Genomic DNA, 23,896 nt, shown 5'->3' with positions numbered 1-23,896 from the left:
CCCCCTGAGAATGTTAAAATCTACGATGATTTCTCCTGCATTCTAAGTCAATTTGAGAATAAATTTAGGAACTTGAGTATTCCATGTAATCTTTGTAGCCCCATTTTACTAGTCACATAACATAATTCAGCGGCTGAACGAGGGGGGAGGGGGGGGGGGGGTGGCAAGCCGCAAGCTGCAACCCCTAACCCCCTCTACAGGTGTATCAATATAAAGGGAATGCAAAAGTAATGGGTTAAAAGTTATGAACTTGAACACTGCTGAAATGGCTCCGTCTTAAAGGATAGTTCATCAGCTTTTCATGTATTTAGGCAATAGTAAATCTTGCATTCTCTTCAGTCATGGATGACAGAGCACCATTGATTTAAAAACAGGGGCCAATAAACCCCTCAATGGCGCTCTGTCAAAGAGATACAAATGCGATATTAATTGAAAGAAAATGAACTACCTTCAAAGATAGAGCCAGTTTCACAGTGTTCAAGTTCATAACATTTACATATAAGGCTATAATGTTTGGAGTACCTTGATTTTAATACAACCTGTATATTCTCCACTGTATATGAAGCTCTCTGAGTAATAAAAAGGCAAAATAATAAACCCATCTGTGTTTTTCTCTGTACGGGAACCTCCAAGGACCACCCCAGAGATAAAGCGTTAAATAGCAAATTTTGTGCGTTAAACCTTATTCCGAAATTTCTTTCATCGCTCGCACTATGGGGTGGCGGAACCGGGAGGGGGGGGGGGGGGACTTGCCCCCCAGATTTTCCCAGGCCAACAAAAGTGCCCCTCAAACGCGTACATGAAAACATTATGACTGAGCTTACAAATTGTCTCCTCTCTTGTTATGCAATAGTGTCCCTTAAAACACGAATGCCCCTCGCGTATTAACAAGATTGTGCACCTCCTCGAGATGGAAAACTATCCCTCAAAATGCACAAATACCCCTTACGAAATAATACAATTCTGCCCCTCTCGAGATGGGAAATTTGCCATTAAAAACAATAGTGCTCCTCTCGCGATAACTTATCCAGATGGAAAACTGCCCTTCGAAAGCACAATTAGTGCCCCGTATAATTTGCAACATTAAAACTTCACCCCTCTAAAGATGGAAAACTGGCAACTGTATGAAAAAGAAAAATATCAAAACGAAATCGATATAGTAAAAGAAAGGGCGTGACGGGGTTAACAATATTTAAACACTTAACCACTTCAATTAGTTAGGTCAACGTAGTATGAGATTGGGCTATTTCTGGAACGGCAAGTCGTGGATATATCATCGAGGAAATATTCTTTGAGTTACGCAGGCTCCTACCATGGCTGGCCAATCTAGATGGAGGGAAGAAAGATTTACAACGCTCATTCAGAAGATCCTTCGCAAAATTAAGGCAGTGACACTCTCTCCTTGTGGACAATGAGTCAAGATGTAGCCGTTAAAGTGCAGAATCAAATGAATGATAGTTCCTACCCAAAATTATCCGATAAGCCCAATAAGTTTGGATAAGACTGCGCGCTCTCGCTACGTTTATTGTCGCGTGGACGGTTCCAGTTCGAGTTTCGGTTCCCGACGCCCAATTAAAAGCAGAAAAACAACCGGAAATAAAATTTAAAAAATACCTGCATTAAAAGGGTTAACAAAACTCCTGTCAAAGCGTCCATTTTGCAGAAATGATTCCGAATCATTCAGCTTGCCGACACACACACACGCAACACTGAACTTGCTAAATTTCAGTCGAAACTGAGCAAAACTTGGAGTGTTGAAATGGTAGCTTAAAAAAACACTTATACAAATCCATATTTACAAAAGCAATTTATTTATTAGTTTGAACTTACGTCTGAAATAAAAAACGAGGTCACTGTAGCTGCTGTATTGTACAAGTTTATTAGGTTTCATAAGAGCTATGTAAACAGCATAAATAACTTTGGTACGACCTTCGTATTTATGAAGGCTACGGAACTCGCAAAAGGCCGTTACAACAGTCAGTTCACTTAGAAATCTTTCTTTCTATTTTTTTTATGGAAAGAGGCAAAAGCGGAAAACCACCAATAACAAAATGTGTTTGTTTTTGGTTTCTTCGGCATGTGTCCGTTAAAAAATAATAGTTCTCCTCATGAGAATAAAAGAGTCACTAAACTGGCCATCAAAAACGACAGTGCACCTCTCACTATAAAAATTGCATAGGCCTAACTAGTCCGGTTCCCAGACCTGACAATTATTCCCGACACTCATGTCTAAATTGTCGGTCAGGCAGCCTCCGTGGCAAAAAATAAACATGACGACATTGACGGCCCTTTTTAAAAAACCCGGCTTTATTTTCGAATTCGCTTTATCACTTGCAGCTTTTAATGCTCCCATCAAATTTTTAAATAAATCACTTGCTTCATGATATCGTACAGTTATGACAATACAGTTTGATATTTCTGTAAGAAAACATTGACTAATGTTGACCTGGAATCTTCAAAGTTAGGCACCCATATAACACTGTTAGCATGCGGAGCCGAATGCAGACCACGCCGAGTTTTGGAAAATGCCGGTAACTGTCGTCAAATTCAAAATAGTATGACACAGCAAATAGTTCGCCCCTCGTATATACGATCCGAATACAAACTTGTCGTTGAATTTCAAGTTTTCTAAATAAAAGCAATGAATATTAATTATCAACTTTTTTTGAAGTGTTAATAAGCATTTAGCAGTTAATAAAACCTATATTATACTAGGAAATACTCGGGTGCTATCCGATTGTCGACGAAATGAATTCAGCAAACTTCGGACATTTTCGGAAAAATGAGGAATTCCTCCAGCTTAGTCACGTGACGTGATATGTAATACAATGTATTACTGACGGCTACCTGACCTAAGATTCTTCAGGAATGGTCCGAATATTTTTGTCTGGGAACCAGACTAAGGCCTAACTAGTCAAATCAAGGTTGAACCCCAAGAGGTATACTGCCAGGGCTTTCTCAAGTGAACAATTACCTTATTTGAGAACAACACGGATAAGATTATTTCAGGAATAGGGCCCTACACTGTAAGTTTTTGAGTATTATAGGGAATTAAGATGTTTTAATTTTTCTACGCAAACGTTTTCAAAAGTGTATATCAATGTTGTTAGTAAATTTTGTCCACATAGTTTTGGGTACTGTATTCCTTACAATGTGACCCCCTCTCCAGTTTGAAAAGCGTTCCGCCGCTCCTGGCTCGCACAATACGTTTCCGAAGCATCAGAAACCAAGAGTGTCTTTTTGGCTGTATATTAGCCAGGCCAGGTCAAGTTTACATCGCGGTAACAGATAGAACTTATAAAATGCGTCAGCCTAAGCGCCAGGTCTTGTTTGTACCAAGACTACAATTGATTTGTGTATAATTTTGCGCAACAGTTGCTAAACCATTTTTAAAACGCCACGGTACATAAAAACGTCATCTTGTAAATTTATTGATATGAAAGATTGTAATTTCATAAACCATTGCATTGTTCATAGTTGAGTATCTTTTTTTTATGAGCCTCTTGCTTTGTATGAAAAATGGAGAACGTCTTTCAATCTTCAGTGTCAACACGGTTGTGTAAATATGTGTAAGTTTGTAAATATGAACTATATATGGATTTTTAGAAGAGTGTTTTGCAATCATTTGAAGAAGCAGTTCAGGTATATGGTTCAGCCGCATTTAGTTGGATTTCTCAAGGAAAGGAAAAAGGATATCTGCATGGAACCATGGCATCCATTTCTTTCCTTCTCGTTCTTTGGATCTCCTTTCAAGTAAGTATTTCAAGATATGCACAGCTCTGTTAATTGTAATAAGGTGTAATAACAGACACCGGTCACTTGATTGAACTGTGCACAGCGATGATTAAAGGTACACATCAGATCACCTTCGAGATTGTTTTGTTTCGATTGACATCTTTTCTGGCTTCAAACCTTCACAGCCCTACCTTAACACTGAACAAGGTTTTTCTTAATTAACTGGTAGGTAAAACATGCAAGTGAAACATTGTACCTGAGGCCGGCCTATTTTGAAATCACCTTTTTCTTTCAAAGGATATAATTTTCGGTGGAATAATTTCTCAGGGCATTTGCTTACTTAACTTTGAGCAAGGTTTCTGTCATTAAATCGGTAGGTATACTTTTCCGTAAATGATCCTACCTGGCTTTAAAGTAAAATACTTCAAGTTTCAGTAGTTTATACTCCGGGGAAACAATGGAAAACATGCAAATAAGTCTGCGGGATTTTGTAGTTCTAAAGTTTAAATTTTGAAGGATTCAAGCCCAGATTAGTAAAGCTTCGCCATCCAGGGCTAGAGATAGGTCCTCTGGTGTTGGAAAAAAATGGTTACCCCACAAAAAATTGAAATCGCATAAATATTACCAATTTCTATAAACTCAATACCAACTCTTAGACGGATTTTAACAAAGTACCGGTATTTTCCATCAGTCCTTTCCTACTTTCTAACTCCCGGGTCTAATTTTACCCGGAAAGCAGGACACACTTGACCTGATACTTTTCGGGTCAACAGACACTTTTCCGGGTCGAAATGACCAAGAGAAGTGTCATTTTGAATCGGAAAGGTGTCTTTTGACCCGGAAAAAAAGTCGGGCCAAAAAGCCCGGAGTCCGGGTAAAATCTGTCCAGGAATTTTTCAAATGTGTAAAATCCGATTTACTGGTGCTTTTCATTCAGGCGTTCGTACTTGTGAGATCCAGTGCTACTGTGGAGTTCCAGTTCCTCAGATGGAGTAACCCAGACCACTCGGAACTAGACGGGGGTTGTTGCGATCCGGGATGGAGCTGTGGATCTTGTGATAATTACTTCATCGTCTGTCTGGACGATGACGTTCCTGGGTTAGTGTACATTTTCTAAGATTTTTTTTAATAAAAAGTATAAAAACACGTGCTGAAAAAAACTGATGGGAACACAGTGAGTGACTCTTAATCTCAAATCAGGCTGACATCTCAAGAAAAACCTCTTAGTTGTTTATTGGTGACGTTATACCACATCTTATAGCTATAGGCAACACATTTTACAATTACGACGGTGCATGAGCATGCCATTTTTTTCAGCTTAACAAAGGATATCTTGTAGGCCATTTGTGAGTTTTGTAACAAGGCTTGTAGTTATCGTGCAAAATATCAAAACTTACGAACTTGTTCAGCCTAAACTGAGGATGGGTAATTGATGTTTAAACGAAATGTAAGCGAAATCCATTCTTTTCAGAATTTGTTTTAATGAAATGTAGTGTAACAACACGTTATATAATGAGTTGTTTACGAGAGGGAAAAATAACTAAAATGTTGCTGGGATAAAGAATTGCATCAACGATTCACTGTACTGTCTTGCTTGAGATGTCATTAAAGTGTGTCTTCCACGTCAGTTTTTCATCTATTGTCACACCTAGGAATTTGGTAGTCGTGACACGATTTAAATATACATCATTTAAAAGTGGAACAGATTGGGTGCGTTGCTGTTGTCTTGAAAAAAAAATATCATTAAGTTAGATTTCAGCAGATTAATACACAATTTGTTTGCTAAAAGCCAAGTACTTTCTTTTTCAAGTTCAACATTAAAAATACGAATAGCCGTATTCACATTGTCATGGCTGGACGCCATACTTGTGGCATCGGCAAATACGCAGAAGGATATACGATGTCAGATGTTTAAGAAATATCGTTAATAGGCCTATACAAAATAAACAGTTCAGCACGTGTTTGCCTTTGTCTGCCCTTAACAGTGAACATGTCGGAATGTTTCTATTGCTGAAGCTTTTTTCCTTCTGCAATTGCCCAACCACCCTTGATTCCCCTGTTTAAATTCGACTGTTGTCATAATTTGTTTTATGTGATTCTTAGAGTGCTATTTATTGAAGTTTCTAGATACACACGTCATACCAGTCACATTTTAAGAGGTGCACAATCATGCAGTGCACAGGAGAACATTCTGCAGGAAGTTGGCGTCACGTGACCACAAGTTGTAAACAAATAAATACAATATGCTGGCTTCTTTCCCTACGAAAGTCTGCTCACTTAACCACAACATGCAATTATTGCAAACAAGTGTGACATTGTTTAACGCAGATCCAACAATTTCGACGAATGCGGGATTAGGTCAACGACAACCGATGTTGTATTCGTCGACAACGATGAATTTGACTTTCCATCCCCGATACCGAGCAACATTCCGAATCCACAGGCAACAAATGTCGCGAGTTGGCAGGTAAGATCTACTTAATATTCCAATTTCACTCTCGACACTGAAACCCTCCCCCAAAAAAGGTTGGATTAAAAACGTAAAAATGTGTAAGCAGAAGTGTCCTATGTACATGTATTCGTTGCACGGTGGTTCAAATTTGTTAAGATTTTTTTGAAAAAGACCGTTTGGCACTGCTGAAGACAGCACCCATTAGACAATATTTTTTTCTCTTTGCATCACACCATTTTCACTTAATTTTAATGACCAAACCTGTCCTGATGGTTCGATGGCATGCCCTCCCGAAAAATTTTGAAATCTATAATGCTTGCTCCTCAGTGCATTCTAAAGCAATTTGAGAAAAAAATTAGAAACTTTGAGTCAAACTTTTTCAACCCATGATTTAATTTTAGTCCCATTTTACTAGTGTCATTACACTGGTCGCGGCTGAACCTGTATCATGCATAATGTGATTAGAGTTGTTGTAGTCCCTACCCGTGACTTCTAACGTTTTCAAGTAAATAAAACAGTTTGTATTCATGTTTTTTTTTTTTTATAAAACATTGATTCAGGGGCAAATGCGAGTCAAACTCAGAGTTATGGATTCCGATGACAATGATGACGACACAATCGAGGAGGCTTTCAAGAATATCGTCCTTAGCTCCTTCGCTTCCCAGTCGAGTGCTCAGTGGGTACAGTACACCATGGGGACGCATTCAGAGTACGTATCATCAGTTTTTACAAAACATATTTCCGAGTACAGTTTTCAGGACGATGCTCGGCCCATCAGTCATAGCGTTGGCCGACTTATTTTTTTCGCATCTCAGTGGGGTGTCCCAGTGATGAAGAGTTTTTAATAAAAAAAATCAGAATTTTACTTTAAACTGCGTTCCCATAGTGTTATTTTTTTTTTCTGAAATGAAAATATTCTGCCGCCATTCTCGATTTGGTATTGACAACACAGCTTTCTTTAGCACCTTGTGGAGAATTTGTCGTTGCTCACCTTCTCCGACTTTCGATTGATTTACCCCCCTCTTCGAACTAATGCCTTAAAGAGTCACCGGTGATCAATATTCCATGGGAAATGAACAGATTATCTAGAACATGAAAATTGTCTGGAACACGTCAGACGAACAGGCCCGGATTGAGTGTTTCGTAGGCCCTAGGCACTAGTGATCAGAAGAATGGAGAAGGAAGGGGAAAGGAAGAGGGAATAATTCTTCAATAAGTGAAGAATGTAAATAATAAACACCGCTGCTTAAAACTCGGCGAAGCTAAAAATCAGGTCCTGAAACCCACGGTAAAAGATTGTACATTGTGTCATGTCGGCACAAGCTGCCGCGCAAAGTTGCTTCATAATTATACGGGGGTTGACAGCTACAGCTGTGCAAAACACAAGCACATGCTCGCTCGTACAGTTACGAATTGAGCTGATTCTTATTAATGACGACTCAAAAAAATGAGGGCATATTTCGATAGAGAGTCAAGCTACAATTTTGATATTTGCGCCACAGAGCATCTGTAATCCAAAAATTTCCCAGGGCTCTTAAGCATCCCCGGACCCCACGCTCGCATATAAAAATTCCACCATAGGATTTAAAGACCCCCTTGCTGTCTGGGATCAGGGAACAGGCCTGAACAAGGTATGCGCAAAGGTACTGAGCATGTACATACAGTTTTGCGACAATGAAATACAACAAATTGTAGCTGGATTGAATTTTGTATTTTCGAGCAATTTTAAAAATTAATTTCGAACGATTAGAGTACAGGCTCTCAATATAAAAAATTAATCTTTCTTGCAATTGTCCTCGGATAGAAAAGAAAGAAAATAAAACAAAAAGTTATGTGGCGATGGCCAAGTCTTCAGGAGTCGGACTTATGACCCTAACTTAATGAGCCCCTTACCGACTTCCAATATAGAACTCTTCTGGGTCTCGGTACCCGGCCCACCACACCTCCTTCCCTGTCCATCCATGTAACTCGAAAGTCAGGCACCATAAAGGGAGGAAACGAGGTGGCACCCTAAGCCTTGCTGCCGAGTCAGCAAAAGAACCCCGTACCTATACGCAGATGCCAACCTAGACTTCGCAGACAGTCCCAACTTGTGAGTCAGCTTACCGACCGACCGAGCTAACTGCTGTTGGTAAATGAGGACGGGAAATTAATACTCTTAAATGACAGAACCGTGGGCATCGAAAACGAAAAAATGACACCAAGCGGGTTCGAACCCCTAACCCTGGGTCCGCTGTCAGACAGCTTAACAAGTAGGCTGTTTCAGTAAGTGCTTTTCTCTTTGCGTTTAAAACATAATCTTTATTTCCGCAGTGGGAGAGTTACTTTGTGTTTCATAGCTGCACGAAAGATGCATCAGTATCGCGCTATACACGTGAATGCTGTTACGCAACTCTTTTCTACAAGCGTTCTTTTGTACCGAGCAGTTGACTATTCAGAGTCACTACGAGCAATTAACCTTACCAAGCTCGTCCTTATTCTGTCTCATCAATTCGCGTCGCGCGTCTTTCGGCCGGCGCTGACATGTCGCGCTGATTGAGAGACATTCAAGCAAGTTTCCCCTACCTCATTATATTTATGCATTCTTATGTACCAAGCATTTTTATGTACCGGATCATAAACCGTCTTTCTAATCGTACAGATTCCTTTATCTTTAAGAAAGGAAAAGTAAACTGAACTTCGACCAGTTGTGAAAACATGCCTTACCACACCCAGAGGCCACGCTAAAGTTGACTGAATGATTTGAATAAAATCCTGTGCTATTATTCCTTGGAATTATTCCTTGCTGTCATTTAGAAGAAATCAAGAAATGTGATGATATCCAACGACTAGTCAATTGACTGAATTTTGGATAAAAGAATGCTATAAATGAAATCGTGTTTCGTGCTCAAACTGCGTGTATGGTGTTAACCGTTTTGCAAAACCAGTAATATGCACTGCGCTGAAACTTTAACAGAATAGGTTTGAACATTCCATTCTCCTTTTGAATTTGAGTGGTGGTGTAATGGAAACAACATGTATGAAAAGCAAATTATATGCCTTAAACAACTTGTTTGGGGATACAGAAAAAAACTAGTACGTTTTCTACTTCACTCTATAGTTTCACATTTCAAGTGAGGGTGTACTGCAACGCAGACTCTTACACGTCAGACTGCAGCGTGTACTGCGTCCCTACGGATAACCAGAATGGACATTACACATGCAACCCGACCACAGGAGCTAAGATGTGCTACGATGGCTGGGAAGGTATATTATAGGAATAACAAGTTTGATACCAAAGACCAGTCTGAAATGGCTCTTGAAATCTTGCTGTTGTTTAAAGCGTGTTTGAAACCCGTAGGCCAAGTCAATATTAGAGCTTTCAATATTATGCATGAGTTCAGTTTATTTTTTGAATAAACTTGTGAAACTGTTGAGTTCTTAGGTAAAGAATGAATAAAAAAATTACTATTAACCTAGTGAAATGACGAATGAAGATAGATACACTTATGTTACTTTTGACTTTGAATTCAAATATATAAACATCAATGCTGTGAGCAAGTTCCATATTATTTACAAAGCATTATTCTGTCAAGCCATTATTTTAAATAAAAACTTTTTCTGTCAATTTATTTTCATTATTTTTATGATTTATTTATTTGAATTAAAAGCAGCCCACAGGCTGAAAACATTCAAATTCACAACGGGTATTTTTGTTAAAAAGTACTAAACATAAAATCAATACATCTTTAAATTGTAAATTAAAAGGTACAAATCATGAGGGGATAAATTAATCAATATCATTACTACTAAAAACATGCACAGACAAGACATTACTGATTAAAACTGTAGTGTAACATTATTTTAAAATCATCATTAAAAAAGAGAGTTGATCACAGAGGCTAGACTGATATTTAACATATTATTTTTAAATTCTGGCCAGTGATGGGATAGTAGATTTTTTGAATTCCTATAATTCAAATCTGAGTAAGTAACACTGGCGTGGAGCAAGCTGTAATTGCCGAAAACTGAGAGGTGATATGCTGGGCGGGACTCGAACCCACGACCGCTTCCTTACTCATATCTTACACCGGACCGCGTTCAATTAAAAGCCTAAGTTCAACTTTTACCTTCCCAGGTACTAACTGCGACGTTGATTATGACGAGTGTGGTTCCGGCCCTTGCCTGAACGGAGCCACCTGCAACAACGAGCAAAACAGGTTCTCGTGTGTTTGTGCTAATGGTTGGGATGGTAAGGACCTAAGTGCGGAAGTGGGGGCATTGGCCTGCGCTCGAGAGCTGGGCTTCCTTGTGTTCAGCATATGGCAAAGAAATCTTTGTGTTTTTGGACACTGTGACCAAACAAGGGCGGATCCAAGGGGGGGGGGGGGTCCAACGGGGTCCGTGCCCCCCCCAAAAAAAGCCCCCAAACCAACCCATTTTTTTTCAAAGTGGCGTCGCAATAAAGGCAGGCACTGCGTACACCACAATCTTTTCCGCAAAGTTAAAGTTGGTTTAAGTGGTCAGAATTTGCCTCAGATTGCACCACAGAGCATCTAGAATCCAAAATTTGTTCTGGGCCCTAATTGAGCGGGCCCCGAACCCCACGCTGTTGGGGGACCCAAATCCCCCCCCCCAAAAAAAATGTGTTCTGGATCCGCCCTTGTTACCGAACTGGTCTTCTTTGGGAAATGAGGACCCAACTCCCCAGCAAATTCGACCCTGTGATGAGGGTAGTTGGTTTTGTTTGGGAATATCTCCCTTACTTTTTGTTGTGAATTTTGTCGAATCAAGATTTTACTGAAGCATTTCAACCAGAATAATTATTTATACACAAACTGTTAATTTTGCAGGGTACTTTCAAAACTGTTGATAACTCCCGTATTTCTGAAATGGTTAAAGATGAATTGAGACAGGATTCAGATTAAAATGCATAATTCTCATTTACATCTAACATTGAATTTATTTCCATCTGTGAGATTAAAATTGAAGTGTGACCAATGCATTGACCTTGTTTACAACCTTGCATTTACCATGGCAAGATATGATTTTATTGGGATACTTTATAGTTTTACGATTACAAGTGACCACTTGATCCCGTGAAAATCAACCTGTTCAACTTTGTGTAAAAAGTGGGTTAAAATTGAGCTTTGGCCGCGGTCAGCATTTATCAGCATTATATGCCATAATAATATTTTACTGACTATGGCTTATTTATTTACAGGGGATACTTGTCAGCAGGACATCAACGAATGCCTGAATTTTCCCTGCATCCACGGCACGTGTGTCAATGAGGATGGGGGTTTCCATTGTAATTGCGATTTTGGCTGGTCCGGTAAGTTTTAAACAGTCACAAAAGTTGTGTGTTTATTCAAGGGTTAACATAATTGTCGGATTAATATCTAATTAGACTTGTTAGACTTCAACTAATATTCAGGAGGAAAATCACCGTGTAATTATGGCAATACAAGTCATAAAGTACAACTTACACTAAATAATTAGTAAAAGACACTGTGTGCAAATGGAAGCAAACATTATTCGCGAAATATAGCTCAGAGAATTTCTTATTTCTTATAACAACAAGTTACATGAAACAAAACTTACTTATTATCTTTACTTATTAATTAAAAAAAAATGATTATAGACTGTGAAATGGTGCTCAGAGTTTAAACACCTTCGTGTGCCAACATTATTCAACGTGCCATGTCAAGGTTTATTTTCCACTGTAGTATGAAAGTCTGTTAGTTATATTAGGATAAACTAAAAAATATGTATATTACGGTGTAAGTGTTTTTTCCCCGTTTTTTTTGATAAAAAATAGGAAAGTATGTATTTATCCTGTCATTAGAATTGACCCATATGTCACATTTAATGACATTCGTTTGTATTTTTAGCTGACTGACCTGAATAGAGTTATCAGAACTGCCTTAATGAATACACTTTAGAGAGCATAAAACACACCTTCTTTAAAACTTAAAACATGGTATGATGTGCAAATGTCCATTTAAAGAAATCTATGTTTTTTTTTCTTTTTAAATGACAGATCGTCTTTGCGATGTCGACATCGATGATTGCGAGTCCAATCCGTGTAAGAACGGTGGCACATGCATTGATGACCTGGGATATTTCAACTGCACCTGCGTTCCTGGTCACGTCTACTTGGACGAGCTCTGTGAGATGGACGAATGCGCCGACCAGCCTTGCTTCAATGGAGCCACCTGCACTGACCTGATTGGCAACTTCACCTGCACCTGCCCGCTGGGTTACGTAGGCGCCCTTTGCCAGGTGGACATTGACGAGTGTGCCAGCAGCCCCTGCCGCAACAACGCCACCTGCACACAGGGTCTGGGTAGGTTTAACTGCACCTGTGCCCCTGGCTTCGCGGGGGATCTATGCCAGACCGACATCGACGACTGCGCGCCGAGTCCCTGTTGGAATACTGCCACCTGCGTCGACCAGGTGGACGGATTCCATTGTCTCTGTCCGGCCGGGATGGAAGGAAACCTGTGCCAGGTGGAGACCAATGATTGCGCCAGCAGCCCCTGCAAACACAATGCTACTTGTGTAGATCGCCTGGGCTACTTTGAGTGCAGCTGTGGGATTGGTTTCTTCGGCGATCTTTGTGAGGTACAATCATAGTGAAATTATACTTACAATGGACACTTTCAAAGTAGAACAGGGATTATGTTGTCAAATATGGACGGTCTGATTACAACAGCCAACGGTTGGTAGACGTTTTAAAACAGAAGAGGTTACCCTTCTTAATGTTATTTTTTTTGGTGCACTGAAACAAGACTTTATATCAAATAGGCCTCAGACCTAATGACGTCACGCTTTGTTTATATGTGCGCTTTCCTATGTGGTAGTCGGTCTCTACTTCGTCTGGCGTCCCGACTTCGCTTCCATAGGAACTTGACGCATTATGTAAACAAAGTCATTACGTCATTAGGTCTTAGGTCTATAGATTCTGAGCTATTATAACTATTTACAACTACATGTATATTGTTGACTGTTCTAGGCTGACATCGACTTCTGCATCAACCAAACCTGCACAAATAACGGCACGTGCGTGGATCGACTAGACGGGTTTCACTGTTTGTGTGAGAAGGGCTACGAAGGTGCCATGTGCGACGTTGAGACGGACGAATGTGCCAGTGATCCATGCATGTACGGGGCGACTTGTCACGATCTGATAGGCGATTACAGGTTGGTTTCCACTCATGATTTTTTTTTTTTAAAGATCCCAAAAAGTGATGTGGTTAAAGTAGACACATGTTCTTCACAGGACTTGAAAACGACCTGAAAAGGCTTAAATTTATGACTTTTCGAAATTTACACGTAAGGAAATTATCGGGATAGAATTGAACCCTTATGGATAAAACTAACCAAATTTCGATGATCTTTCTCAATAATGCGATTCTCTCGTCACTAACAGAACTTTGTCCTGAAAAGTAAAAGATAAGGAAAGGCCGGCACATCGAATTTAATGCCATAGTGCATTCTGCTTTTGATGTTTGTGATTAGGTTCCATGCATGGACTATCAATGATTACGAAGTGCGTGCATGCATATCTCTGGGGTTTGTTTATGGTGTAAATCGAGGACACACACGTGCAACATCATCGATGAATTGAGGACAGGAACCGAATCGAGGAAGACCTCGATTAGAAAACGTGTACAAAACCAGTGAGAGCAGTTGCGAAAAAGTTATAAGCAAATAAAAAGGGAAGAGGAACAATAGAAAATCCTCGATTTACATCATAAACAAACGTGTCTGTTTGTCAGTGTTGTCCACTCAAAAGTATTTATATATTTCGAAGAATCACGATAGGAACCGGAAAAGTGCACTCACTGGCGACCAGTTTCATTTTATCATTTAATCCTTATTGAACTTATTGGAATTCCTACAGCTGCTTGTGTCAGGAAGGCTACGAGGGAAATGACTGTGAGGTGGAGACCAATGAATGTGATAGCTCACCTTGTTTGAATGGCACTTGTGTCGATTTGCTAAATGGCTTCAAATGCAATTGTTCTGCTGGGTATGAAGGAACCTTGTGTCAAGATGACATTGATGAATGTGCCAGCACCCCGTGCTTGCACGGGACCTGTTCCGATCACATCAATGGCTTTTCGTGTGATTGTGATCCTGGTTATGAGGGGGAAGTTTGTCAACACGACATCGATGAGTGCCTGAGTTCACCATGTTCCAATGGTACGTGTGTTGATAAGCTCAATGCTTTCACTTGCAACTGTACAGCGGGCTACGAGGGGCGACTTTGTGAGATAGAAATCAACGAGTGTGCTAGCACACCCTGTACCCACGGCACGTGCGAAGGCCTGATCAATGGATTTTCTTGTCAGTGTTCGCCAGGTTACGAGGGGGTGACTTGTGAAAATGAAATCGATGAATGTGGAAGTTCGCCCTGTTTGAATGGTACCTGTGTTGATCAAGTGAATGGGTTCTTTTGCAACTGTACGTCTGGGTTTGATGGGTCTCGGTGTCAAAACGATATTGATGAGTGTGCGAGTACCCCGTGCATACATGGCACTTGTGTCGATCACGTCGACAGCTTTTCTTGCAAGTGTTACGCTGGTTTCGAGGGTCCCCTCTGTCAGTTTGACATCGATGAATGTGGCAGTTCACCCTGCATGAACGGCACTTGTGTCGATATGGTTAATGCGTTTCACTGCAATTGTTCATCGGGGTATTGGGGAGAGCTTTGCCAAAACGAAATTGATGAATGTGCCGGTTCACCGTGCGTGCACGGAACGTGCGTTGATCTGATCGACAGTTTCTCGTGTACATGCTCTCCTGGTTACGAAGGGTTGACTTGCGATACGGACATTGACGAGTGTGCTAGTTTTCCTTGCCTGAACGGGACCTGCCTCGATCACGTTGATGGTTTCATCTGTAACTGCTCAACTGGGTTCGAAGGAGATCTCTGCCAGATCGACATTAACGAATGTTCCAGCTCTCCGTGCACCCATGGCACTTGTCTGGATATGATAGGCGGTTTTCACTGTTCATGTCAACCTGGTTATGAGGGAGAATTCTGCCAGCATGACATCCATGAATGTGCAAGTTCCCCTTGTGTCAATGGTACGTGCGTGGATCTAGTCGATGGGTTCTTTTGTAACTGTACAGCTGGTTTTGATGGAATCCTGTGCCAGATTGATAAAGACGAGTGTTCAAGTTCCCCGTGTTTCTATGGCACATGTGTGGATCAAGTTGACGGGTTCCTGTGTACCTGTTCTCCCGGTTACGAGGGACCTAGGTGTGGACATGAAATCAACGAGTGTGAAAGCTCTCCTTGCATGAACGGTACCTGTGTGGACCAAGTGGGTTCCTTCCAGTGTAACTGTACGGCTGGGTATGAGGGAAGTCTTTGCGAGCATGACATAGATGAGTGTCTGAGCACGCCGTGTCTGCACGGCACCTGCCAAGACAAAGTGGACGGGTTTGCCTGTGTCTGCATGCCAGGTTTTGAAGGGATATCCTGTCAACATGATATTGATGAGTGTGGGAGCTCGCCTTGCGTGAACGGATCCTGTGTTGATTTGGTGAACGGGTTCTCCTGCAATTGCACAGAGGGTTACGAAGGAGATCGGTGTGATGGTGACATAGACGAGTGTGCGAGTACTCCGTGCTTACATGGTACATGTCTCGACCAAGTTAACGGATACTCCTGCATGTGTGATCCTGGGTACGAGGGTAACGAGTGCCAGGTCGATATTGATGAATGTAATAGCTCCCCGTGTCTGAATGGATCGTGCATCGATGCTATTGGTGGTTTTCACTGCAACTGCACACCTGGGTTCGAGGGGGATAGGTGCCAATATAACATTAACGAGTGTGCCAGTACACCGTGTGTGCACGGCACGTGCGTTGATGGCGTTAATGGCTTCTCATGCGTCTGCGCAGCGGGATATGAAGGCGCGCTCTGCCAAAGCGACATCCAAGAATGCGCCAGCTCACCCTGTGTGAACGGTACTTGTGTGGATCTGGTGGATAGATTTCGGTGCAATTGCACGTCTGGTTTCGAGGGTCGTTTGTGCGACACGGAGATCAATGAGTGTGCCAGCTCACCTTGCTCGCACGGAAGCTGTACGGACCTCATCGATGGTTTCTCATGCATCTGTGAGCCCGGATTCACGGGCACTCTTTGCGACACCGTGGCTCAAAACTGCGGCAGCTCACCGTGTGTGGACGGGACATGCGTGGATTTGGGACCGTACGACTTCTCGTGCAATTGCACCGACGGATTCGAGGGACGAAAGTGCGAGATTGACATTGATGAATGCGCTAGTGCGCCGTGCATGCACGGGTCTTGCGTGGATCTCATCAATGGTTTCTCTTGCGAATGTTCTCCCGGATTTGAAGGTGATTTGTGTCAGCAGGAAATAGATGAGTGTGTCAGCTCTCCCTGCGTCAACGGAACGTGCGTTGACCTGGTGAACGGATTCTTCTGCAACTGCACGGCTGGTTATCAGGGCATTCGGTGTCAGGAGGAAACGGACGAATGCGAGAGCTCGCCCTGCGCGCACGGCACTTGCATAGATGAATACATCGGCTTCTCGTGTCTGTGCGATGTGGGGTTCGATGGCCCGCTGTGTCAAAGCAACATTGACGAATGTTCGAGTTCGCCGTGTTGGAACGGCACGTGCGTGGATAAGGTTGGTGGGTTCGACTGCGAGTGTTGGCCGGGCTACGAGGGCGAGCTGTGCCAGGTTGACAGCGACGAGTGTGCCAGCACGCCTTGTGTGCACGGTACGTGCGTGGACCAAGTCAACGGGTTTGCCTGTGAGTGCTTACCTGCATACGAGGGAAAGCTGTGTCTTGATCTGATTGACGCTTGTGATAGCTCACCTTGCGTCAACGGCACGTGTGTTGATGAAGAGGAAGCTGGTCAGTACAGATGCGAATGCGCGGTAAGCAAGGCGTTTCTCTATATTAAGTTTTTTTTTTATAGATTATTTGGGGTTGGCATGGTGGAGAAAAGTGTTTTGAATAAAAGAAGTTAGAGGGCCTTATATCTCGATCCCTGCGAAATTTTTCTCGAAAGCACAATGACAAAAGAACAGAATCAGACAAGCAAGAGACATTGATTTGCATATTTCAGGTCAATCAGATCAGTAAGTGTTTGCAGCGTTTTTTTTTATCATTGTCATACAATAATTCAGACTCTTAAAGGTTTATTGTTTAAACGTAAGGTATATCTTTATTCAGAAATGTCCCGTCATGATGTAGTAGTGAATGCTTTTTAAGACAATATTACAAAAATACTTTTGAATCAAAGTACTTAACCCATTACTTGCATTTCGTTGACAGCCGGGATGTGTGAATGGTGTCTGTGAGAATGGTTTGTGTCAGTGTAATGCTGGGTACGAGGGAGATGACTGCAGTGTTCAGAGTGACTACTGCCTCAGCTCGCCCTGCAACAAAGGAACGTGCATTCCAGCTCTGAACGGATACAGGTAAAGATTTTACCCACAGTTTATAGCGAAGTTTACTACTAACAGATTAGAAACTATTCAAAACCACGTATGGCCTCCGTTTATATTGAACACCCAATCTTTCCCCACCGTTTCATTAAAAGATTCCCATTGGACCCTTTTGCACACGTGATTCGTTCCAACGAAAACGCACGCTCACTCTCTGTAATGTATGCATGGAAGGTGCATAATACGATCCTTACAATTCGTGTTATTTTTTTATATCTTTGTTTGATATCTGGTTGTTTTTTTGAACTGTTTTAACTGGACGCTTGGTTTCCTTGTAACTCACAACCGAACAAGAAGTTAAGACTTCTTAACTAAGTCAGTTTAGTGAGTTCTCTTTGCGCCTAGCTGGAGCTCGATTCGACGCCTGCAGCTACCACAAGAGGAATTCGTTATGGGCTCTATACATGTGTGTTCGTTACCTTACTCACCGAAGTTTTCTATCCACCAACCGACACAAGAATTTTCTTCGTGATTTTCTGTCATTAAAAAGCTAAGGGAGAAAAACGGTGCTAATCCACTGATCGGGAGACCAAGAATAAACACACAATTTATTTGGGAAAGATAACATTTCATATAGCGGCTGGCTCTTCGGTTATTGATGTACTTTTTTTTTACCTCGACAGTTGCGAGTGCGACCCCTTCCACGATGGCAAAAACTGTGAAAATCCCGTGGACAATCCGTGCGCAAAAACACCTTGTGAGCATGGTTCATGCAAAGCCGACAAAGAGAGCGACTATGGCTATACTTGCACCTGTTACGACGGCTACTATGGTACCAACTGTGATGTTGGTGAGACATTTACTTATAACTCCTACTTTCTATGTCCAGATGTTTGATCACACTTAAAAGTCACATTAAAGACAGAATGTGTTTTAACATTTTACAAACGTGAAATGTAAAGTATTGACTATCAATCTGGTTTCTGATAAGTCACTCTTTCGTCTTTGTTCCCGTTAAGTTGTATTTTTTCCTTAAGTAAAACATTTCTTATACAGTGTGTATTAAAACTTGATACATTTAGAATTTTTTTTTATAAATGCTAACTCCTATTTTGTTTAATAATAACTTATATATGCTTAAAGGCTTAAAGAATGATTACTTTCCAAAACAATAATGTTTTTCCTCCAGAGATATAGACAGTTAATTGAAAGGGATGATATGTCAATGTGGTCCAATTTGCAGCAAAGTGGATGAAAGGAGATTAAAATGCCAGCAATATCTCTGCTGGCTAACTTACCTATTGTTCTTTGCCAATCAATATTGAGTTTTTTTCACCACATGTCCCCGACATTGATGTTTTTCAGAGTTGAAGCAGTATGGTTGCATCATCTTCATTTTTGGTCAAATCGACGGGGTGAAGTTTGTCGCAAACATGGCCCGACTGTTGCAGGCCATACTATCACCATTCAGACGAAGCGTTGATGACGTGGCTGTGGAGATCGTAAAGCTAGAAGACTACATCACTGCTGATACCAAGTACGATTGATCAAAGTGTTTTCTTTGATAGTTTACCTTTCTACATATAGAGACCCATGCCCTTCAATTTGATTTTAGACCAGCGTAATTGAGAGTTATTATCATGTTGTTCAATTAACAATAGTGGCAGGAAACAAATATCAATATAAAGAATACTTTACTTGTGTATAATTCTACTGTAAAATTAACGTTTGGGTACAATAAGCTATTGTCTTTTTATCCATTACTGCACGGCTGTGAAAGGCACCTGAATAATTGTGCGTGACATGTTTTTTTAAAACTTAAATGCACGTATATAGCACAGTTGCAATTACCTTTGAACATGCATACCGATTTAATGGGGAAATCCTTGCTCAAAGTGAAGACAGGACTGGTTCCAAATGTCCTATGAAATAACCGCCTGAAATGACATTATGTAAAAAGACAACAATCATTGAAGCTGGTTTATGTGTTTGCAGGCAGTTTTTTCTTTACGTATGTTAGCAATGGAATCAAGTTACGAGACCCCAACAATTGTGTACGTTTCCTCAATGTTTTGATCCATATGTATAGTGTCCACTAAACTGAAAATTCAAGGTGTTATGCACCCTTCGTAAGATTTTGAGCAATTTTATTCCTTCAAACGAGAAAAATGCAGAAAAAGCAAACGTTATTTTTACCTTTAAAAGATGAAATCTATATGGCATATCAAATAAGCCCACTGTGCATTATTAAAACATATTCACACAGGGAGACGCTGACACGAGTCACCTACGTTGCAATGCGAGGGGATGCCTACCTGCTTAAGACCACGGTCGAAGAAAAGGTTCAGGAAATGGACAGTGAGGACTTGAAGGAAGAGCTTGGGTATGGAGCATACTTCGGTGAAGCCATACCTAGCTCTGATGAGAAGGTGAATAATATGAAGTACAGATGTAATGCATAAATACCTTTTAGCTAATGCAACATAGCAATTAAAAGTCGTCATATAATTTATGACTAAAAGACGTTTGAATAATGCATACTTTAAGTCAAGTCTCAATCAAGAGTTAGATCACAAATTCATCGCACGTAAACTAACAGGAAATCAAATCACGTCATTTATATCGAGTAAGGTCACTATACATGTAGTAACAGGGGATGGAAAAGGAAAACCTTCGCTCATTTTGCAGCGTGCGACTCACTATCAGACTTCAGCGTGACTTACACGAGGTATGTGATGACTTAAATACAACTGCTGGATTTGATTGTGTAAATTATCTTTTTTTTGGCAAATTGCAACAGTTTTCAAATGTATTTTAGACTTACAGTTGGTGTCCTTCTTATCTGCACAGAGCTGGATTGAGTCCAATTGGTACATTGTTGTTGGCACCTGCGTGGCTGTTATCGTTGTCTTGGGTATCGGTTTTGGCGTAAGATGGCACATGGGCAAGTAAGTTGAAATCCTATCAAAATATGCTCACTTATTGAAAACTAAATATTGAGTAATTGGATAACAAACAATGGATAAACAAATTCTAACCAATCGAATAATCACTTAATATTGCTTTCAAAATGTAGTATACAACGTTAAGATATGTTCATTTTATTCTTTTGCAGCAAACTTCCCAGAACAAAGATAAACCAAAAAGACTCATCGCCTTTTTTGAGGAAAAATCTGTTATAATCAAAATGTAGTGTTTTAGCTGCGGGATAGCAGCTCACCAAATCATCATGTCTCTCCGTTTGTTATTTCGTTAGTCCGTTTGGTAGTTAAGATTTCATAAGACGTTTCAACTGTTTTTACAAACGTCTTTTAAAATCTTATGAAACGTTGACATTGCCTATTGCTCCTAATTTTCGACCGATTTCAACCAAACTTTGTCAAAATTATCAGTAGCTCAGCCCCAACATGTCACATGACCAAACTGGGGTCAAAGGCCATCATGGGGTCACTGGGGTCAAATTTTTTTTTTCTAGAACGCTACTTCTAGAAATTTCTTGGCACAATCACTAGACTCATGCATGAACACGAATCGTTGGCCAGTAGCTTCCGAGACATTTCCGATCGAGCTTGTATTTCAAAGAGGTCGGAAGAGGACATTATAATTTTGTGGGCTTGGAAACTAGTTGTTGTATAAAATAATGCATTTAGTAACTTTCGCTATCGGAATAAATCTTTTTTCTTCCAGACACGAAGAATCCATCGAGTTCGATGCAGAGGAAGCGAAGGGCAAAGGGCCGAAGTCTGGGCCGATGTCGTACTACCACGTGCTGCAAAACTCGCTGAAGCGATCCCACACGGAGATTGTGAACCCTGTCTTCGATGTGATGAAGATCGAAGGATACATGGATTGTGTTGATACCCAAGATAATGGAGCTGGCGATGCTGGGAGCTCAACGCCACCCCAAAAAACCTTTGGAAAATTGAACGCTGTGAAGCCTCAAAGCCCTTCTTGATTGTTTTGCACTCTCTTAATTGGCACTTGAAAAGAATTTTGTCAATTTTCCACCAGTAATTCCGAAAAAACCCAAACAATTGTGAGCAAATTTGCAGGTATTTTACAAAAGGGATTGAGGCTGGAATAGGTCTACGTAATTGGTTATCATAAAACAAAAATGACTTAAACAATCAAAACAGATTTATTTCATGCATTATGAGAGCTGGTTTCGTTTTAATTTTTGTCGAAGTGTGAAAATTAAGTTGCAGATGAAAAATACCTTAGTATTCTCTTTACATTTATGACAAGAAACTATGACAATAAAATATCTGCCTAAACCAATCTATCCACCTAAAAGTTATCGACCTAAAAGTTAATGTGCTGCATGGGCCTGTATGGAAAGGTATAAGTAGACAATTTATAAATACAAATAGAATCCCAGAAAATGTACCGATTGTTTTTTTTGCAGCTAATTGTAGAAAGTCACACGCCTTACATTTTGTTATGATAGTGTTCACTTTTGAATTCAATGGAATTCCAAAAAAAGGCTTGATAGGCGTTTAATTAAGAAAGTCAGTTTGTATTTACAGACTTTAGTTTTTTTTATGAAGTGGTACCTTATTTTCTGAAGCCTTTATATAGGTACCCCCCCCCGTTCGGAATAAACCAATCTTAAGCAGATTCCCAATTATATTTAGCACCAGCATAGAGATCTCATATTCATATATCATTGTATATCATATTTATAATATTTGTTTATTGTGCCTTTCTGCTATTAATTGTCAAATGATTCAAATGCCTCTTTTTGACTGTAGCCAACAAGAATGCAATAACATTGTATATCTTACTAAAGTTACTTTAATTTCGCTTATTCAGTTGTAGTACATGTAGTTACTCGTAAGGCGGTTACGTGTCTATTTACCTCCAATAACATGTCTTAAAAACAAAACTTTCTAAAGCAAAACCTGTTTCCTTTGTAAATCATTTTTATATTCCAAACGAAAGTTGTTTTAACATCCTGACACGCTATTGTCATTTTAACAGGCCTCTGCACACTTTTTGGAGTAACCCCAAAACGTTAAGTGGACGCTCTATCATTTTTAGGCATTATGGTAGAGGTATATAACATCAATATAATCGTGAATACAAGTTAGGATTTTTTCAGTTATAATCAACTTGTTGTTCTGTCCAAATATATAATATAATGTACATTTTTTTACATCAGATTTTACTCAAAAGACGTTTGGGTTAAATGCCATCATAAAATTTCTAGTCAGTTCTCAAGAACCAGTTAGTATAGTTTGAAATGTGTGTCATAATGAAGTAAGCGATAAATAGGCCTATATCAAGCAATACATGTATCAAAAATCTTTTTGTAATGTGTATTAAACCAATTTAAGTACGCAGTGTACCCAAACAGATGTATTTATCCCTGTGAATGTTGACATTTTGTGATTTCCCAGTTAAACCTTTGAACTTTATTTGCATATGACATTTTGCCACACACGTGCTGAATTACAAAGCATTTTCCCGAGCACACTCTCGTCGGCCGCCGGAAGTTGCTTACAATGTATACATTTGTATACATTGCAATCGCGTAGTCTTGCACGTTTTCAGAGACAGTTCCAACGCTTGACTCGTTCAGTTTGGAAGCAAAGCCAGCCTGGTGAGATGGCTCCTTGTGGAGTCACGTAGCTATTTGATGTTTCTGATATATTCGGGCCAACTTTAAGACGTCAGGGTAAGATAATGTTAATTCATTTGTTTATTATCAATTCTTAGTGAAAGTCTTGCTTTCTGCTGTATAAATTGTAGACTTTCAGCGTTGTATACGTGCTGCAGAGAACTCGAAATATTATTTTTTTGTTTCTCTGTAAGTTTCCTCTCATACTGGATGTCACCATCAATCCTCATCTGCTTAAAAGCAAATCAAGGAGAAGTGTCCTGTCCAACAATTACCGTGGTCACTGACTGCCCCCCTTCGTCCTTAACATCAGGGCCGACCACTACATTGAAATACTAATCAGCTAACAATTAAAATTGTCAGTGCCGCTAAGGATTTGCACTAGCCTGTTTTAATACCTACGTGATCATTGGCATTCAAATATCAACACTTTTTAGTTTTACGAACAGATTCATTTTGGAGTAGACTGATATCCTATATTCCTAAATTACAGATTATATGTTGCGGGCAGTTGAAGAACTATTGTTATTAGGCCGTAACAATTACTTTATAAACGCGGGCCGATTTTGTTTCGCTTGATTTCTGGCTTGAACAGAGCTCAGACAAAAATCTTAAATAAACTATGACAGTTGATCAACTTTCCTTTTGAAAGGGGGAACATGGATCATG

The 23,896-nt window shown here is 40.3% G+C and overlaps 2 protein-coding genes across 2 annotated transcripts; both read left to right on the top strand.

Moving 5' to 3' along the window:
• The first annotated feature begins 3,708 nt into the window (after positions 1-3,708).
• On the top strand, positions 3,709-9,444 carry LOC119745041 (delta-like protein A). Its single transcript, XM_038221265.1, has 5 exons — positions 3,709-3,753; positions 4,625-4,833; positions 6,064-6,202; positions 6,748-6,896; positions 9,288-9,444. Exons 1-5 carry the CDS (start codon positions 3,709-3,711, stop codon positions 9,442-9,444), a joined length of 699 nt encoding a protein of 232 aa, XP_038077193.1.
• Positions 9,445-9,714: 270 nt separating this feature from the next.
• On the top strand, positions 9,715-22,142 carry LOC119745040 (fibropellin-1-like). Its single transcript, XM_038221264.1, has 13 exons — positions 9,715-9,719; positions 10,279-10,418; positions 11,391-11,501; positions 12,210-12,793; positions 13,185-13,372; positions 14,076-14,328; positions 14,884-17,094; positions 17,495-17,640; positions 18,291-18,457; positions 18,973-19,144; positions 19,874-20,036; positions 20,458-20,555; positions 21,295-22,142. The coding sequence occupies exons 1-13, from the start codon at positions 9,715-9,717 to the stop codon at positions 21,560-21,562; spliced, it is 4,506 nt and encodes a 1,501-aa protein (XP_038077192.1). The 3' UTR covers positions 21,563-22,142.
• The last annotated feature ends 1,754 nt before the right edge of the window (positions 22,143-23,896 follow it).

This window comes from Patiria miniata, unplaced genomic scaffold (assembly GCF_015706575.1).
Source record: "Patiria miniata isolate m_02_andy unplaced genomic scaffold, ASM1570657v1 HiC_scaffold_7, whole genome shotgun sequence".
Classification (NCBI taxonomy): Eukaryota; Metazoa; Echinodermata; class Asteroidea; order Valvatida; family Asterinidae; genus Patiria; species Patiria miniata.
Note: the sequence above shows the minus strand (reverse complement) of the source record. Positions and strands in the feature narration are given on the sequence as shown.

Coding starts and splice junctions, on each gene's coding strand:
- LOC119745040 (XM_038221264.1), top strand. Junction 10,419..11,390: donor TTGTGCTAATGGTTGGGATG/GTAAGGACCTAA, acceptor ATTTATTTACAG/GGGATACTTGTCAGCAGGAC. Junction 19,145..19,873: donor TACATCACTGCTGATACCAA/GTACGATTGATC, acceptor ATATTCACACAG/GGAGACGCTGACACGAGTCA.
- LOC119745041 (XM_038221265.1), top strand. CDS start 3,709: ATGGCATCCATTTCTTTCCTTCTCGTTCTTTGGATCTCCTTTCAA. Junction 3,754..4,624: donor TTCTTTGGATCTCCTTTCAA/GTAAGTATTTCA, acceptor AAATCTGTCCAG/GAATTTTTCAAATGTGTAAA. Junction 6,203..6,747: donor CAAATGTCGCGAGTTGGCAG/GTAAGATCTACT, acceptor ACATTGATTCAG/GGGCAAATGCGAGTCAAACT.